This window comes from Cebus imitator, unplaced genomic scaffold (genome assembly GCF_001604975.1).
Source record: "Cebus imitator isolate Cc_AM_T3 unplaced genomic scaffold, Cebus_imitator-1.0 Scaffold200, whole genome shotgun sequence".
Lineage (NCBI taxonomy): Eukaryota > Metazoa > Chordata > Mammalia > Primates > Cebidae > Cebus > Cebus imitator.
Genome location: NW_016107515.1, coordinates 3,425,603 through 3,445,219, shown reverse-complemented (window position 1 = coordinate 3,445,219; position 19,617 = coordinate 3,425,603). Strand labels below are relative to the sequence as shown.

Sequence of the window (19,617 nt, the reverse complement as noted above, 5' to 3'; positions counted from 1 at the left end):
TGGCTGCAAAAACTTGGCACGATGAGGTTTGGAATCTACCTCTCACAGAGTAGGGTACACTCAGAGCCATGGCAGTGGCTTCCATGCTAGTAACTCCTTTGAGGGTGATCTTGGCCTATCAGAATTCTTTGCTTTTAGTATAAGTGAGGACTTTATGAGCACTTAACAGGGAATCTTTTTAAAGCATCACCTTGCAAGGTGATAGTCTTTTGTTCAGCGCTGCTGTAGTGACAGGTCACTTTGAAAAGGACTCAATTTTCTTCAGTAATGCTACTCCATTATCAGCAGTGTGTATGTGAAGTTTTCTTCCTTTCTGAATGAGGATGAGGCTAAGAAGTTAGTAAATTTCCATTATGTTTCATTTGAGGCATGTCTATTTGCTTTGTTGTTATAGAAATATGTTGACTAACTTTAGTGAAAAAACAAAAATGATATTCCAAATCCATAGGTCCTGAAAATAAAATAGAAAATATGCCCACGTTTCTCTGTATTATTATTTTCATTGATTTTCTTTCTTTTTTTTTTTTTTTTTAGACGGAGTTTCACTCATGTTACCCAGGCTGGAGTGCAATGGCCCGATCTCGGCTCACCGCAACCTCCGCCTCTTGGTTCAGGCAGTTCTCCTGCCTCAGCCTCCTGAGTAGCTGGGGTTACAGGCACGCACCACCATGCCCAGCTAATGTTTTGTAGTTTTAGTAGGGACGGGGTTTCACCATGTTGACCAGGATGGTCTCGATCTCTTGACCTCGTGATCCACCCGCCTCGGCCTCCCAAAGTGCTGGGATTACAGGCTTGAGCCACCGCGCCCGGCCATTGATTTTCTTTTTAAAGAATAGTATCTACTAACTCTTTTGGACACTGGACAAACTGATATTTTAATCCAGTGTAAGCCTGATGAGAAACTATTATTATTCTCACGAGACATGGGGCACTGTTATTCCCATTTTATAGATGAGGAAACTGAGGCTCAGAGAAATGCATTAACATGTCCATGATCACACAGTTAAATAGCAGATCTCTATCAAATTAAGACTTTGATTACAGAGCTCATACTTTTTAATTTTTTAAAAATTGTGTATATTTAAGGCATATAACATGATGTTATGAGATACCGGTAATAAAATAGTTACTATGGTGATACAAATTAACATATCCATCATCTCATGTAGGTACCCATTCTTTTCTGTTTTTCTTTTTGTGGCATCAGCAGCTGAAATCTAATCACTTAGCAGAAGTCTCAAATATAGTACAATTTTATTGATTATAGATACCCTGTTACAATGAACCCCTGGGGATTTCTTCCTGAAAGCATGTAGCCCAGTGCAATATACATAGTTGGTACACAATTAATGTTGATTGAACTTGAATCTAGGAGCCAGAATGAGAATATTAGGTGTAAGTGGCAGCAGAATCCTGTCATCAGGAGTGAGCTGCAACTCTGAGAATCAGGAAACCTATAAGATGTACACACATAACCGAGTTTTGAGGGTCAGAGCAGGCAAACTCCTTGGATCCAGGAAGACAAGGCACCCTAATGGACTCCGTATCACAGAGATGCAGATATGGACATGAGCTTTGTGTCAGGACCATCAATTGGTACCTTGATTGTTTTTCTACTTTTTGGTGGATTTTAGTGGCTTTGGTCATCATGTGGGTTCAAGTCACTGCTACCAGATGACCTTATCTGTATTTGTGTTCTAACTCCACCACAAGACAATGTGGCCAACCAACTTTAAGGATTGACTTTGAAGTCACATAAACTCGAGTTTGAACCCGGGTTGTATGATCCTGGCCCAGCCCATCAACTGACTTGAATATCCATTTCCTCATCTATAAAATGGGAATGATAATAGTTAGCTCGTAGTTTCACTATGAGGATAAAATGAGAGAATGCCTGTACAGCATTTAGCATACAGCTTTGCATGCTGCAGGTGACCCGTGAAAGACAGCGAATAATAATGTTACAGAGTTGCATTGATATCTAGTTGGCGAAAAGGGGCAGCTGAAGGAGGTTGTTGTAGCACAGTGCAGCACAGTGCTGCTTGAGTATAAATCTCAGATGCATCACCTGCTAGCTGCGTGATCGTCAGCAAGCTGCTTGATCTCTGCGCCTATTTTCATTGGCAGAACTGAAGCAGCAGCAGTACCTCCTTAATAGGATTGTTGTAAAGATTGATTTATAATTTGACAAAACAAAACAAAAAATGTTAACAGAGTTAGCAGTACATAGGAAGCACTTAGAAAGTATAAGTAGTATTGTTAATTATGGATTCTTTTTCAATAGTTATTGACAAATAATTAGAGGCCACTGAAAATAGAACGTGATGCCTTGTGAAGTAGAACATCTTCCATCGCTGGAAGTATTCAGGTGGAAAGAAGCTTAGTGGAGATTTAGTTTTGGAGATTCAGACATTGAGAAGTTGGAAATGTTAATATTAGGTAACCATCAAATCATTCCCTCATAAAATAGGAAACATAGTGCAATAGTTGCTTATGTTCAAAACCTGACTCTGCAGCCTACTACCTGTGTGATCCTTGGAAAGTCACTTAACTTCTCTGTGCCTCTGGTAGGCCACTCATTTGTAAAATAGGATACTAACAGTTCCTACCTTATATGGTTATTATAAATATGAAAGGACTTAATATACAAAGAGTGCTTAGAGCGGTATTTTTATTTCCCACCTAAGATTCTCTCTCCAACCTCCCTTCCTGCATTTCTGTTTTTCCTCTCTTCTTCCTTTTCTCCTTCCTCTCACTTTCTGTCACTCAAAAAAAAAAAAAAAAAAAAAAAAAAGCCATCATGGCCCCCCTGTTGCTTCAGTTTCCTTTAGGACTTGGCCCTCAGGCTGGCTGATGACTGTGAAGGGTGACTTTGCATTTTAAGTTGTTTGTTTTGGGGCTTGCATTTGTTTTGGGAACATATTTCATCACCAATCTGTCAGCCCAGTAATGAGGGTCAGCCCAGTAATGAGGCTCCCAGCAGGCACGTTTTATTTACAAAGATGACAAATGTCACTCCTTGGCTGCGCTCGAATCATTTCAAAGGCCAGCGGACTCATTACAGACATCAAGACATGCTGCACTCAGGCGTATTTTGTCTGAGGACTGTGTGTAATTTGGATTTCTGTTCATTGAAACACTTTTTAATATTCTTTCAAAGGGAAGATCTTTTAAAATCCCTGTCCCTTTATTTGTCCCTAAACTTAGCTGTTTTGTAACGACTAACTTTTGTAAATCACATTTTAGATGCCATATGCTTCTGTTACAACTGTCGATGTTATTTTAGGATGTTTGCCCAAATCTAGGAGCATTTCTATGTCCCGAAGGCAGGATTGAAAACATGCAGATGACCACAGGGCCCAGGAAGGTAATGGACAGGAGGGAAGGGCTATGTAGAGGCTGGCGGACTGGAGGCAGATGCTCCGTCTGGTGAGCCCTGCTGCTCTTCTCTTCCCAGCCAGTGGGATCACTGGCCAGCATTGCTGGGGCTCCTGATTTTTCAAAATCAGGAGCATCTTTATATGAAGTCTATTTTCAGATGTTATTTTGAGATGTTAGCAACCAATTCAACAGATTTCAAAGACAATGAGCCTCCAGAGGTTGATCTGTACCCAAGGTCTAAGGCAGTTTGCAGTAGTTTTAGTAGTTGCAAACAAAACAAAACAGAAAAATACTAGCAACAAACCTGTAATAAATGAAGGACCTGTTTCTTTGTTTTCTTTTTGCAGATTGGTATAGGGGATACCTCATAAAGCACAAAATGTTACAGGTAAGTGTAAGGGTTATTCTCTGTAAGGTTTATTGCCGAGTTTAAAATGAGGAAACTGAGGCTTGATTGAGAACAATTAGATGCCAATTTATTCGGCCCCCGGGTGAGGTTCTGTGGTCCAGGGAAAGGGGGCCAGAAAAGTCGAATCCTCTCAGGCCTGGGGTTATATAGAGAGGAAGGCGCTCTGATTGGCTATGGAGAAACAGAATGTGGACGTGGCAAGCTGCTATAGGTAGGTAGGTGGGATTTCCGGTGAGCGGGCCAGAAGGGGCAATGTGCTATTGGGCAGGTTTTGGCGGGGCTTCTTTTAAATTTTGGTGGGGTTTTCCAATGGCTGGCTAGGTGCCGAGTGCAGAGTTTAGTGTTGAGTGCAGATCCTGGTGCTGAGTGCAGAGGGGATTTCCAATGGTAGGCTAGGTGCTGAGTGCAGAGCTTAGTGTTGAGTGCAGAGATGGGTGTGGGGAAGCTAGATGCTGAGTGGTGACATAATTTTCAGGTGTGGAGAGGGATGGGCGTGTCTGAGCTCCTGGCGAGGCCACCTGGTTTTCATTTGGGTCAGTACTGCATGTAGTCACATGGCCCTGCTATCCCATCTGTGCAGGTCTCTCCCACCATTGTTCCTCAGCAAAGGGAACCCATCCTTCCCTCCTGTGCCCTGTGCTCTTTGACCTCTGTGCCTTGGCCTCTCGCTGTGCCTCAGTTCCCTCCTGCTTTCCCTCACTTTTTTTTTTCTTCTTGAGATGGAATTTTGTTCTTTTGCCCACGTTGGAGTGCAGTGATGGGATCTCAGCTCATTGTAACCTCCTCCTTCCGGTTTCAAGCGATTTTCCTACCTCAACCTCCAAATAGCTGGGATTACAGGCTCCTGCCACCACACCCAGCTAATTTTTGTATTTTTAGTAGAGACGGGGTTTCACCATGTTGGCCAGGCTGGTCTTGAACTCCTGACCTCGTGATTCGCCTGACTCCCTGACTCAGCCTCCCAAAGTCTTAGGATTACAGGCGTGAACCACCGCACCTGGGCCCCCTCACTCTTTAAGGTTCATCTCTGGTGCCATCTTCTCCCTGCAACTTTTCCTGATATGCTGTTCACTTATGATTTCTCCCTCTCTTGAGTCCCTGTGGAACTGTGCATTTTAAATTTGAAATGTGTTCTACTGCCTTCCTTTAGAGTTATTTGCAGCATTCAGTCATTTCCTCATCTGTGTATCCAGCTCAATACAGAAAGGACAGGCCAGGCTTCTACCTTTGACGGGTTCTCTTGTTCTAACCTCACATTTCACTGTCACCTCCATGAGAGAAGGCGCTTGCTTTGCTTGTCTCACTTTCTCTCACAGCATCTAGCACAGTGACCAGATGTCTGCAGAATGTACGTTGGTTGCATTTATGAAGGGATTTCCAAGTGATTGATCAACTTATCTTGTGAACTGAGCCAAATGTGTGGAGCGAAGAAATAATAGAAGCGTCTTCCTTCTTCCCTGACATACTGTGTCAGGAGGGATGATCCTACTCTGCTCTCTCAAAGAACAATGGAATAAATTCAGGCAGAATAGGTCTCAAAGTGAACTAGCCCAAATTCACCTAAGAGCATTGCTGGTTCAGGACCATTTATTTCTGACCTTCCAGTTGTTACTGACTGTGAAGGGTGACTGCTTTCCGGAATCAGGCAGGCAATGGAGAAGCAGAGCTCCTGGTCTCACTTAAAGTCAGTGAGTGGTTTAGGTTGTCTTTCAAACGATACTATTTTACAGCCCACCTGTAGGATGAGTACCGATAATGGGTTGGAGCATCCTTTGGGATCTAGAGCTAATGTGGGATGTAGGGCTAATGTGGGATCTAGAGCAATTGATGGAGAACTGGAGGGGAAAGCCAGATCTAAGCAAGCAGATTTAGAATCCAGCCCCTCCTCTATCTGGCTTTGGGATTATTTCTTTAAAGTTTGAGGATTCTATTAAGCCAATAGCTTTTGAAAAAAAAATGTAAAGACCTAGGGTCATTCATTTCTGTAGTGATATATCTTTTTATTTAATTTTGTTTTGTTTCCAACAGGGCATTTTTCCTAAGTCCTTTATCCACATCAAGGAAGTGACAGTTGAGAAAAGAAGGTATTTGTCATTCTTCCCCAGACTTGACCCTTCAATGGCTCCTGGATGTCTCTGTCCTGTTTATTTTGAAAATCTGATTTGGCAGGTCTGAGGGGTGCTCAGCTTATCTTTATTGAGCCCGTGTCTATTTGTGGGTCTCCTTTCCCTAACTCACTGGGAGATCTAATCCAAATTGATTCATGTTCAGATCTGGTTCTGAGGGGGTATCAGTTTGGAGAATGAAACTTTTTGCTAGCCGTACTTTAGAACTGTATTAAAGTAGATTAGTCCTAAATAATGAGCCCACCCTAGCGAAGGAGGACATAACAAAGCAAGTTGCTTGTATTTGCATAATGTAATTGGTGTGGCTATTGGAGGTGCTTTAGTCTAATGTTGGAAAGGCACCTCTTGGCAGCTGCAGCTTAATGCAAATTTGCTAGTATTTTATCTTGTTAGCACCTGGATCTCAATTTCACACCATTTTTTCCCCTCCCACCTTGAATAGAAATACTGAGAACATCATTCCTGCAGAAATTCCTCTGGCACAAGAAGTGACAACGACACTTTGGGAATGGGGGAGCATCTGGAAACAGCTCTATGTGGTGAGACTCAAAACTCTGCTCCCTATGCAACAATTTTGCATGTTCTTCACATGTACCCCAAAACCTAAAATGCAATAAAATAAATAAATGGGGAAAAAAACCAAAAACCAAAAACCAAAAAAAAAAAAAAAACCAAAAAAACCCCTCTGCTCCCTGGGATGGAAGCTTCTTGCAATCTTCAATTTGGCTCCAGTTTTCAGTTTAGCATTGAGTCAGACAGGTGGAGGTGACTTTGGTGACATAGCAGAGTGCACACTATTATGTGTGAGGATATCAAGGCCCAGAGAGGATCAGGGACTTTCTCAAAGCCACAGAACTAGCTGGCGACAGAGCCATACTCAGTGGAGTTTGCTGTGAACCTTAGGTGTTTAATCTAGTGCAGAAGTTGTCAGAGTTGAGCATGCATAAGAATCACCTTGAGAACTCTTAAAAATAAAGTTTCCTCCCAAGGGGTTTTATAATTTGCATTTTTAATAAACTGGAATTGTTTTGTTAGTCTGCTGATAACACCTTGAGAAATACTGTTCTTATACTTTAATTAACCAATGGCTATCGTCCTCAGATTTATGAAGAAGTTTTGACTCTGGAAAAACAAATAACAAATTTTTGCATTTGTTTTCCCTGTTTTGAAGCAAATCTAATTTTAAGTCCTCATTTGATGCTCCAAAGCTCCTAATGAAAGCAATTAGCTAAGCAAATCATTAAGCTGAGAGTGAAAATGTCAACCAAGGCTTACTGCATATTTGTTACGGCACCGTGTACACCTGCTGGTGTATGCACAGTATTTGTAGAGTTACCTTTCATGGTCTTAAATGTTGACTCCCATGTAGATTTTCATAATATGAAGATGTGATTGGCACACCCAGTTTTATGTTTCTCAAAAGTTTTTAGAAAAGTTTAGGGGGCAAATAGTATCCTTGTGGCTAAAGCAATTTTTTGTTCATCTCTACTACCGTCCCCACCTTGTTTTTGAGTCTTGCTCTGTTGTCCAGGTTGGAGGGCAGTGGCACAATCTCGGCTCACTGCAACTTCCACCTCCTGGATTCAAGCGGTTCGCCTGCCTCAGCTTCCTGAGTAGCTGGGATTATAGGCACCTGCCACCATGCTAGGCTAAGTTTTGTATTTTTAGTAGAAACAGGGTTTCGCCATGTTGGTCAGGCTGGTCTTGAACTCCTGACCTCAGTTGATCCACCCACCTTGGCCTCCCAAAGTGCTGAGATTACAGGCATGAGCCATCATGCCCAGCCCAATACCCCTTTTAAAGCATCACAACTACATGTACCATTGAAGCTTGGCATTTTCCCTTAGGAAGTTTTTGACTAGTAAATTTATCCATTTACTGTAGTCAAGAGATCCTTAAACATCTAGTACTTCAGTATCACATTCCTGATTCATGCCGTATCTGCCTACAACCTGTGTAATATTTACTTAATATTTGCATTGGATCTCCTTTCAGCAAGCTTGAATCTATAGACATATAGGATGTGATAGCATGCTGAAGCATTCCAGCAGTTCTCTGAATCCCTGTCACAAACTAGATGCCTTACAATTTGTTCAACTCTGACTACCCAGGGTTAGTGTCAGACTCCATAGGTTTAAAGGCTCAGTCCAACAAGATTGCCCTCACGTTACATGCCATTCGTAAGTCCTGGGTTCCCAGGCTACCTGAACTTCTGCTGGACTTGGCTATAAATTCAGGGATTCTCACCACCCCTCCCTGCCTAGCTAGACATCCCCTTTTCTCACTTCAGATTTCATAGTATTTTAGAACAACTCAGAGAACTCAGGAATGTGCTATACATATGATTACAGTTTAATTACAAAGGATGTAATTCAGGAACAGCCTATGGAAGAGACACACAAGGCAAGGCACAGAGGGGCGCAGAGCTTCCATGTCCTCTCTCAGCCTATCACCCTCCCAGCACATTGATGTGTTCACCTTCTGGGAAGCCCCCCAAACATTATTGACCAAGAGTTTTAATCAGAGTTTCATTACACAGCAATCAATCATTACACAGGCATGATTGATTAAATTATTGGCTGTTGGTGCTTGAGCTCAATCCTCAGTCCCCCTCCCCTCCCAGAGGTTTGGGTTGGGCAGGTGGAGGGGAGTGGGGCTGTTAATTTCCAATCCTCTAGTCATGTGATTGGGGGTTTGGTTCCTTGTTGGTTCCTCTACAATCAGCATCCCTATCCTGAAGCTATCTAGGTGCCCACCTAAAGTCACCTCATTAGCATAAACTCAGGCATCATTGAAAGGGGATTGGTAGGAATAACTAAATACATTCTTATCACTCTGGACATTGCAAGAGTTTTAGGAGAACTACTTCAGGAACCAAGGACAAAGACCAAATATATCATTATACCACCCACACTCTCCCAAATGGAAAGACAAAAATACTTGGCACAATCAGAAGATTATTCAACTAAATACAATAAAAACAAGATAACATTTTTATTAAAAAAAAAAATTTAGAGGCAGGGTCTAGCTTTGTCACCCAGGCTGGAGTGCAGTGGGGCGATCATAGCTCACTGCAGTTTTAAACACCTGGGCTCAAGTGATCCTCCCATCTCAGCCTCTGGAACATGCTTGCTATTGTACCTGTCAAAAGCTCTGAGTCCAAGACCTTGTCTCTCTCTTTGTTAAAAAAGACATTAACAATGTGTGAGAGGTGTTAGAGACATATTACTATAAAACTGCCGCTTTCTTTTTCCCTTAAACAGAAGGATAGAAATGGAGTGGAAGAGAATCACCCTACGGGTCCGTGTTGTTTGATATTGTATCTTTGTACCATGAAGAGCCACCTTGCATCCCACAGGTGGTATGCATGCCACACTTTGGGGAATGCTGCCCTAGAAGCAGTCCTTTATCACCAGAGAAATGGCCCTGGCTCCCAGCCTCAAAGGGCCTGAGCTCTGGGACCTCCATTAGAGCAGATGTTTGTAGCATTCCTGTGCAATAAATATCTTTTTAGATAAAGTCAGAAATCACTCAGTTCTTAACCAAGAAGTGACTGGGATTTTTATTTTTGCTTTTGGGAAATCCCTGTGACCCACGGGGAAGAAATATATCAAGGACTAAGACCCCCATCTAATTCCTTTGTAGTGGGTAGGGCTGTGAGAGAGTCTCAGTCCACGGCCCCTGACCATGCTTGTCTGACTTTGGCATAGCCTGCCAAATAGATGGCCATGCCCCTTTAACACAGGTGATTATGGGTTGTTTCTTGTCTCCTAGGCCAGCAAAAAGGAGCGTTTTCTCCAGGTGCAGTCCATGATGTACGATCTGATGGAGTGGAGGTCCCAGCTTCTCTCAGGAACCTTGCCCAAGGACGAGCTGAAGGAACTGAAGCAGAAAGTCACGTCCAAAATTGACTATGGCAACAAGTAACCTCTCCTCTGCAAAGAGGCTTTCTTCCCCCAGCCATCCTCCTTCTTCTCTTTCTCTCTCCCCAGCTGGGTTTCATTTTTAGATGCAAGTTTGCCACTTTCTGTTTGGGAGAAGGTTGTGACCAGGGCTGTGCTTTTGTGCTGTTGTTACCACCCTCGGGGGACCCAGGGACATGCAGGTGGAGAGAAGTCTTGTGCTTACACGGTTTTATTACCAGGCTGAGAGATTTAGAACACACATTTAACCTACTTCTGAGGGACTAGGGAGCATAGACCTGCTGGTTCACTTTCAGCTTAGTTGTCATTTTATCCCTGCATTTGCAAAACTCTCCCTTAAATCCCAGTGTGAGACTTAATGTCTCTTCCCCCATCCTGAAAGATCCAGCCCACACACGATCAGCTAAGTCACAAGCACAATTACAAAAGTGTTTCCTCAAAAGGGAAGAGAAGTAAAAATTGGTTGGAATTTGAATGCTATGAAGTTAAGGAGAAACTGAACCAATTATTTGAGGTGGGACAACCCACTGATAATGACATTACAGGTAACTTTTAATCAGAGCTCATTGTACACCAGGCTTGGTGTTAAGTGTTTTACACACATTGTCTCATTTAATTCTTATAATAACTCTATGGCACATGCAGTTTTATTATCCCCATTTTTTTTTTTGGATAAAGAAACTGAGGGTTTTCATTAGGGTATGTAACTTGTCCAGAGTCACACAGCTAGTAAATGACAGGACCTGAAATTAGACCCAGGCAGTCTGGCTCCAGGGCCCATGGCCCTCTCCACTCTGCTACTTGGATAGTGTTTGAGAACTGTATGGGCCTCCCCTCCCTCCTGGCCTTTTGAATGGCCTCCATACATCCTGTTCATTTGCTCTTTCATTCTACAACCACGAACATGTATTGACCACTTATAGTTGGCTGGATCTCCTGCTAGGTATTGGGGCTGTAGAAATAAAAGTCCCTGTCCACTAAAGGATCACAGTTCCAACTAGGAGTAAGCCACAAGTAAACTGCTGATATGTATTGTGATAAGTTCAATGGCTCAGGAAGCAAGAGTGCTTTTAATGAGCCTTTGAGAAGGAAGTCAAGGAAGACTTCCTGAAGGAGGTGACCCCTCAGCTAAAGTCTGAAAGATAAAGAGATGTTAAGCAGGCTAGAAAAAGAAGGAGGGACAGGGGCTCATGAGAGAGCATGGCATACTCAAGGAACTGCAAAGTGAGTCTTAAGGCTGGAACACAGGTCCTGAGGGGAAGTAAAAAGCCCATTTAATGAGAATAAAAAGAAGTTTCCCAGCAGCCAGGCCAAGCTTTCTTGCCCTGTTATAAGCACTAGGAGGAGGTTTCGGAGAGGAAAGTCAGTGGCTCCGACTCACAGCTGCTCTCCATCCCAGGAATACAGTCCCTCTGCCAGTGCCCGTGTTGGCATCTAGCAAGCGTGTCCAAATCTGCTTATAAAGCACATCATCCCAAAGTGACAGGAAGGGTTTGCCATGCAGCTGCTGCTTCCCTCGGTTCCGTGGCTCTTTAGCTGAGCACAATTGCAGCTGAGTATATAGGAACTGAGGGCTGCTTTACAATGACATCTACGACATTTCAAATTGTTGTTTTCTCAATGGGGGCTTCCGAGAAGAAGGGTCAAGAATGGAAGAAGTGGTCACCTCTCACAGGAAGCCTTCCCTGATTTTTCACAACTCACCTTGGGCTGGGTTAGGTGCTCTTGAAGGCCCTGAGTAGTAATTGCCTCCCTTTTGGCCCAGTTTCCCTCCTATGCTTGGAGCTCCTATAGGATGTTGACTGTCTAAACCACCTCTATGCCTGTGCCTGGAACAAGGTCTGCACATAGTAGGGGCTCAGTGAGTGATAATTGAGTGAGTTACACAACTTAATAAGGTTGTGACTTTGGTTAGGTTAACCTTACTAACAAGAATCATTTTCTGGCTGGACGTGGTGGCTCACGCCTGTAATCCCAGCACTTTGGGAGGCCGAGGTGGGTGAATCACCTGAGGTGGGGAGTTTGAGAGCAGCCTGACCAACATGCAGAAACCCTATCTCTACTAAAAATACAAAACTTAGCTGGGCATGGTGGCACATGTCTGTAATCCTAGCCACTTGGGAGGCCGACGCAGGAGAATTGCTTAACCCAGGAGGCGGAAGTTGTGGTGAGTGCAGATCGCACCATTGCACTCGAGCCTGGGCAACAAGAGTGAAACTCCAACTCAAAAAAGAAAAAAAAAAGAGTGTTCTCCCTAAACCAGCACCTCCTCTGCAGTATCCTCTGACCTAGACTCTTACTTTTAGTTTTGTCAGTTTCCTTTGGAGAGTGAGAGCTGCCCTGTGGTACAGACTGAGACCCCAAGCTCAGGGGCCCCTCATTTACCTGACTACTTCAGCTGCAAGTGAGAGAGTTGGGCATCTTATCCCTGGCCTAATAGTGGGCACCTTGTCACTGGTCTAATGGGTGCTCAGAGCTCTGGTGTGGAATGGGCACCTTCCCCAAATCCAGGAGGCCCAGCACCTGGGCCAAGGTGAGGATCAGCCCACCTCCAACCTCCAGCAGCTGGGAGAGTGGGTAGGGGTGGCACAAAACAGAACTAAACCTTGGGGGAGTGATCAGAATGAGCTTGTGTCTTCTCTCATTCATTCCATTCCTTCATTCAGATATGAAACTTTTGTGGCACACCTGGTAGGCCCCAAGGGTACAGGGTACAGACACATACAAAATACAGCCTCTGTTTTTAACAGCAGTCAAAAAGCAAGCAATGAGAACTAATGATAACTTCCAGAGTACTCACAATATACCAGGCACCGTTTAAAGCACTTTCCTTTACAGTCTCTGTGAAGTCTCACAACTTTATGAGGTAGGTACTATTCTCAGCCTGTTTCTCAGGTGAGGAAAGTGGGGCTCAAGAGGGATTATGTGTGTGATCTGAGAAACCAACACAGATGTCTCTTTATCAACTAAGATGGACCTTAAGGTTAAAGAAACAACAGTGACTTATGGCTCAAGTTGAGCGTTCAGCAAAGCTGGCATGGCAACACCCTAAATTCCTACAGCTGCAAGAGAAAACATACTCTTGCCAAACTCCCTAACAATAGGATCTATCAGGCAAATTATCAGACCCTTCCAACTCTGATTTACATCCAGACCACTATAACTCTAAGTGGAGAGAAGACTGGCCTGATAAACATTCTTTTTTGATAAAGAACTGCAGACCTTAAGCCAGTTTCAGCTAGCTTCAGGCTGCCCGCAAACTGTGTCCATAAGTTCACCTTTTGATATAAAGAGCCAAGTTTCACCTCATTTTAATAATCCCACCCCAAAGTGAACATGGGCTGTATGTTACATACATGTTTACCTGTCGTACATGCTCTTGTCTCTATAAATGTGTATAATTTCCCCCCAAACCTGCTGTATATATATGATGCTAACCTTACGAGACATAGAACCCAACATACCCTTCCCCTCTTCAGAGAGCACCTTCCTTACATGCCGGAGACTGTTGCTTCAAAGTTTGCAAACCGATGTCACCAGTAAGGTTCTCCTTTTGTAATGGAACAGAGGCTCTGCTGCTCGCTGTTTGCAAAGCCAGTAACAGGGACAAAGTACATTATAAGTGACTATTTCCAAAGCTAGCAGTGGGGAAACATACAGGCACACCCTTCTAGAAACCACTTCAAAACTCTGGGCTGAGGGCAGGGGTTTTAGATAGGTAAGCTGGATGTGGGAGGCATGCAGGAGCTGTGCAGGGTGCAGGGGCTGTGTGTCTTGCTCTGATGCTACTCTTGAATTATGGTCCACCTGGAGTACAGGCTGGTGCCATCTTGACAGTGGCCAGGCTGTAGATGATCCATCTCAAGGCAATCTTTAAGTGGGGGAGAATGCTGTAGCTGTGCCCTCATGCCTGGTTTGTTTTAAATTAGCCCCTGGAATTTCTTAACAAGCACAGAGTTCAGTAAATGTGCATGGAATAGGAGTGTATGGTGGAGAGGGAAGGGAATGGAGTTTCAAAGTATATTTCAAGGGTATATTTTAAGACTAAGGAAGAAAGGTTTCTACAGTTTTTTTCAAGGTTACATCTTGAGATGGGGAAGAAAGGAAAAAAGTTTTAAAATGCATTTTGAAGCTAAGCTCCTTGGTTACACTTGCTGCTATTTAGCCATCCTGGTGGTCTTTTGAATGGCAGGTGATTTTGCTGAAGATGCAGTGGAATTTGAGCTGGTAATGTGGCTCCAGAGTTCAGGTGCTTAAACACCACATTCTACTGCCTTCCAAGACCCTGTGGGTTAATAAGGGAGGCAGAGAAGTAAACAGCCACTTTCAGTTGGAAGTCATACACGTTAGGAGTGCAGGAAGCATGGACAAGAAGGTTGGAGGATGTGGGGGTGGGAGTCAGGGTGGGGATGACAACCACTCTGAATATAATCAGACCAGCAGAAATTACTAGGTGAAATGGAGAAGAGAAACTCAGAGAATGTGGGAGATGAGAGGTTGACATGACCATGGAGAGGAGGACATGGGTGGGCTGGGGCTGGAACCTTGAGGATTTTAGTGCCAAGTGAGTCTGAATCTGTCCAGACAGTGATAGGAAGCCATTGCAGGAGATTTTTAGGTTGGCATATGCAGTGGCATAATCACAGCTCACTGAAGTCTCCATCTCCTGGCCTCAAGTGATCCTCCCACCTCAGCCTCCTGAGTAGCTGGGACTACAGGTGTGTGCCACCACACCCAGCTGATTTTACCTTTTTTTTTTCTTTTAAATAAACACAGTGGGGGCTTTTCATTCTACCCTCATCTTGGCTTCATTTTATCAGTTTCTTGAACAGAAGAGAGCACTGGGGTTATATCCTGATGGGAGAATGCTTAAATGTTCTGCTCCCCAAAATGCATAATGGCTGCATTCGGAGGCTGTTGGAGGACAGCCTCTCCCGCCCTGGGCCACGGGAGTCCTGTCAATCCTACTGAAGCTCCTGAAGTTCCAAGTGACTTCAGTGTCCAAGGAGTGAGGAATCCTGAAATGACTTCCCCACATCCCAAGATAGCTGGACCCAGGAGAATGTTTTATTCATGTATTTTAGAACTGAATCTACTTTGATAAATTTTGAAGAGAAACAGCCAGAGAGATCTTGGCACTAAATTATGTATCAGTGATGCTCCATCCTTTCCAAGGTCAGGAGAACCTCTGCTAAGCATTAGCTGAAGGTGTTTCTTCGCCCTTAGCATCGCCATTAGGCAGCATGGCTATGCACCATTATGAGTCATATCGAGTTGGGAGTTAATTTCCTAATGAATGTGGACAAATGGGTGAACCTTGGCTCCCTTCCAACTGCATTGGATGAGATGAGAGATGTGCCTCTCAATTTGATTCTCCGATAAGAGATGAAGACTTAGTCTCCTTTATTTGTCTTTGCTGCCCTTCCAGAATCTGGTACTCAGTAGTGCAGCAGGACCATGGTTGGCCTTAGAACCCATCAGCCCACCTCCTCCTGCCTTCTTTGTATGGACAACTGAGGCTCTTCATCTCAACATCAAGAGCAAAAGCAGTTAAGGCTTCTGCAAACCTACCCCACCCCATCCCCCAACCCATACACTGTTCTTAAACTCCTCCTATTACTGCGAGCGTACCAGAGAGGCTATGAGTGCAGGCAAAGATGTGTTCTTAGCTTTTACTAGCTATGTGACTTTGAGCAAATTAATTAGTCCTCATATCCTCAGTGTTTTCTTCATTTGTAAAATGGGGTTATTAATGGTACTGCCTTCATAGGGTTGTTATGAAAATTAAATGCATTACTTTTATGTAAAACACTCACTGTATGTGAGCTTATTGGAAGTGCTGTGTAAGTTTGCTGCTGTTAGTATCATTGATGCCAGTGAGGATGACAGGTGTAGCTGAAACAAATCAGTGTGAAACAGGGAAAAGTTTGTGGCCTGGAAGTCAAATAGCTGAAAGCAAGCTGTGGGTAACAGTCAATATAGCTGAGATTATTTTCCCCCCAACGACTGTTTTCAAATTTTTATTGAGTAATGTATAAATACCTCCTCTGTGTATATATTTAAAAAGAGGCTAGGTACGATAGTAGCTGGGCATGGTGGCATACATGTGTAGTCCCAGCTACTCAGGAGGCTGAGGTGGGAGGATTGCTTGAGCCTAAGAGTTCAAGGCTATGGGAAGTTATGATCACACCACTGTACCCCAGCCTGGAAGACAGAGCACAACCCAGACTCATTTAAAAAATATTAAATAAATTGAGACAAGGCACATGTAACCTTTGACCCTTCAGTCCTCCAGCCCCAGGCCCCGGCCTGTCGCCACTGATAACCTGTGTTGGTAGTTTGGTCCTTTTTTTGTTCAGAGCTTTTTCTTATATATAAGCTTACTCTTTTACATGCACCCAGATAACATATCTGGCCTATTTTTTGTTTATTTGTTTTATTGTTATTTATAAAAATAAATACCATATGCATACTATATGCATTTTTCCATGCTTGATTTTTACACTGAAATATATTATTAAATGTAGCAAAACTATGTAATAGTTTAAAAGCTCGGCTATGTGGTATTCCATTATAGATATATCACTGTTGATTTAGTCATTTCTCTTTTAGCAGACTTTTTTTTTTGAGATGGAGTCTCACTCTGTTGCCCAGGCTGGAGTACAGTGGTGCCGTCTTGGCTCTGCCTACCGAGTTCAAGCAATTCTCCTGCCTCGGCCTCCCAAGTAGCTGACATCACAGGAGCTCACCACTACACCCAGCTAATTTTTATATTTTTAGTAGAGATGAGGTGTCACCATGTTGGCCAGGCTGGTCTTGAACTCCTGACTTCAGCTCATCCACCTGCCTCAGCCTCCCAAAGTGCTGGGATTACAGGTGTGAACCACAGCACCCAGCTGACATTTTTTTTTTTTAATACTTGCTGATGCAAACAATGCTAAACACATCCTAGTTCAAGTGTTGACTGTTTTGATTGAATACCATGGAAAATATACCTTTTTAAAAAATTGAATGCACACTACCACATTACCTTCCAAAAGGGCCGTACTATACCAGTACGTGCTCACTAGCAGTGTCACAGGCTATCAGTGTAGAGCTCTTCTCTGTGACTATCTGATGCCCAGAAATCAGTTGAACTTTCTGGTAAAAAGCTTCTCATCAGTGACCTAAAGTTCTCCCCTGATTTATCTTCACCTCCAATTTTTGCTTTACAGAATCCTTGAGCTCGATTTGATTGTCAGAGATGAAGATGGAAATATCCTGGACCCTGATAATACCAGCGTCATCAGCTTGTTCCATGCACATGAGGAAGCAACTGATAAAATCACAGAGCGTATCAAAGAAGAAATGGTGAGCTTTACTAAATAGGCTTTGGTCAAGCAATACAATTATTTAGCATGTCATAAACTTAAAATAATGGGCTAATTAACCAGACTGTGTATTGTTCAAGGGGCCATCTATCTATGACCCGAGATGATCAGTAACCACATGCGTTTTGCTGTGGTTTTGTACTCAAATCTGTAATTCATTCAACATTCATCTCACAGGTAGTTAAATGCCAGGCCAGCTTCTTGATCTCTTGAAGCCTGTAGATTCCAGAGGGGAGAAGAGAAGAAAGGCGATGAAAAAGTAAACAAATAACTGAAAATATTAATTCCAGATGAGTTTCTAAAAGGCAATAAAACAGGGTTATGTGAATCAAAGTGACTCAGCAGCTACGTTAAAAGGCATGGCCAGAAGTGTTTCTCAAGAGTGACGTCTGAGCTGGTACCTGAATCATGTGAAGCCACCAGGTCTGGGACGATCTGGGACAGGGTGTTCCAGGGAGAGGGCATAGCAGGTCCAAAGGCTCTGAGGTAGGATTGCATTCTGACTGTACAAGGAGTAGTAAAGCCAAACAAGGATGAGATGTGGTCAGCAGTGGGGGAGTTTAGGCATTGATTTGCAGAGGCAAGTAGGTGGATCCAGCTCTCAGAGGACTTGAGGGGATTTGGAAAGAGTTGCAATGTTATTTTCACTGGTGGGAAATCAGTGAAAGATTTCAAGGAATGATTAACAATCTGATTTATATTTTCTTAAAAAATTATTTTAGCTGCTCTGTATTATTTGAAAGCAATTTTGTTTTTAGATTTATTAAGATATAATTTATATCTGGTACAGTTCACTCATTTTAAATTATACCTTAATGAATTATAATAATATATTGTGTTGGATAAACATCACAACAGTCAAGAAAAAGAACAGTTCCATCACCCTGAAAGTTTCTTTGTGGTCCTTCTGCAGGCCCAAACCCTATGCAACCCCTAATTTCTGGTCACTGTACATTTGCCTTTTCTAGAGTTTCATCTAATGGAAACAGACAGTATTAATTTTCTATGTTTGACTTTTACTCAGCATGATGCATTTGAGGTTTATGTTGTTGTGCATGGTAATATTGTGGTCCTTTTTATTGCTGGGTCAGTATACCACTGACCAGTTGCCAATGATATATAGCATTGACCATTTATTAGGCATTTGGGTAGTTTTCAGTTCAGAGCTATTATAACTAATGCAACTATGAATACTTCAAATCCTTGCATGGACATGTTTTAATTCCTTTTGGGAAATATTTAGCAGTGGGATTGCTGGATCATATGATAAGTGTTTATATAACTTTTTATGGTATTGCCATGCTATTTCTCAAAATGACTGCATAATTTTGTGGGTTTTTTTTTTTTTTTTTTTTTTTTTTTTTTTTTGTTACGGGCTCTTACTCTGTCACCCAGGCTGGAGTATAGTGCTATGATCATGGCTCACTGCAGCCTCAATGTCCTGGGCTCAGGTGATTGTTCCACCTCAGCCTCCCAAGTAGCTGGGATCATAGATGCATGTCACCATGCCTAGCTAACTTTTTTTGTAGAGGCGGGATTTTACCATGTTGCCCAGGCTGATCTTGAACTCCTGGGCTCAAATGATCAGCCCACCTCAGCCTCCCAAAGTGCTGAGATTACAGATTACAGGCCACCATGCTGGCCCAATTTTGCATTTCTACCAGCAATATATGAGAGCTTTAGTTGCTCTACATCCTTGGCAACACTTAGTATTATCAGACTTTTAAACTTAGCCATTCCAATGGTTATGTAATGGTATCTCATTGCAGTTTTAATTTTCATTTTCTGATGAGCAGCGATGTTGAGTGTCTCTTCATGTGCTTCTTGCTGTTTCCACTTGTATCTTATCTTGGGAAGTGTCTGGTCAAACATTTTTCCCATTTAAATTGAGTTATTTTCCTCATAATTAGCTGTAAGAGTTATTTGTATATTCTAGATACAAATTATTTGCCAGATATGTTTTGCAAGTGTCTCCAAATCTGTACCTAGCTGTTGTATCTTTCAAAGAGCAAAAGTTCATAGTTTTGATAAAATCCATTTAAGGAATATTTTTCTTTTATAGTTTGTGCTTTTTATGACACTAACTTTATGAGGAAGTCTGGATCAGTGGTGACATTTCCCAAGATAGAAAAATACAGGCCAAGAGAGTCAAAGTGAATTGATTCAGGTTGTAGAAGCTTTTGTGTTACGCCCCAAAATTTCAGGCTTGAGCCCAATATCCTTGACTATCTCTATGAACATTTGGAAACAAATCCTTGCATGGACATATTTTAAATCCTTTTGGGCAATACTTAGCAGTGGAATTGCTGGATCATATGATAAGTGTTTATATAACTTTTTAAAGTATTGCCATACTGTTTCTCAAAATGGCTGTATAATTTTGTGGTGGGTTTTTTTTTTTTTTTTTT

General features: G+C 42.7%; 1 protein-coding gene across 3 annotated transcripts in view; it reads left to right on the top strand.

Annotated features, from left to right (window-relative positions):
• Positions 1-19,617, top strand: part of DOCK2 (dedicator of cytokinesis 2) — a 445,079-nt gene that overhangs the window by 22,947 nt on the left and 402,515 nt on the right. For 2 of the 3 annotated variants that reach the window (XM_017547721.2, XM_017547720.2), the window contains exons 3-7: positions 3,729-3,769; positions 5,819-5,874; positions 6,359-6,455; positions 9,691-9,839; positions 17,054-17,189. In XM_017547721.2, coding sequence (XP_017403210.1) covers positions 3,729-3,769; positions 5,819-5,874; positions 6,359-6,455; positions 9,691-9,839; positions 17,054-17,189 — 479 coding nt within the window. Of the gene's footprint in view, positions 1-3,728; positions 3,770-5,818; positions 5,875-6,358; positions 6,456-9,690; positions 9,840-11,966; positions 15,389-17,053; positions 17,190-19,617 lie in introns of those variants that run through there. The other variant, XM_037745432.1, reaches the window with a different exon arrangement.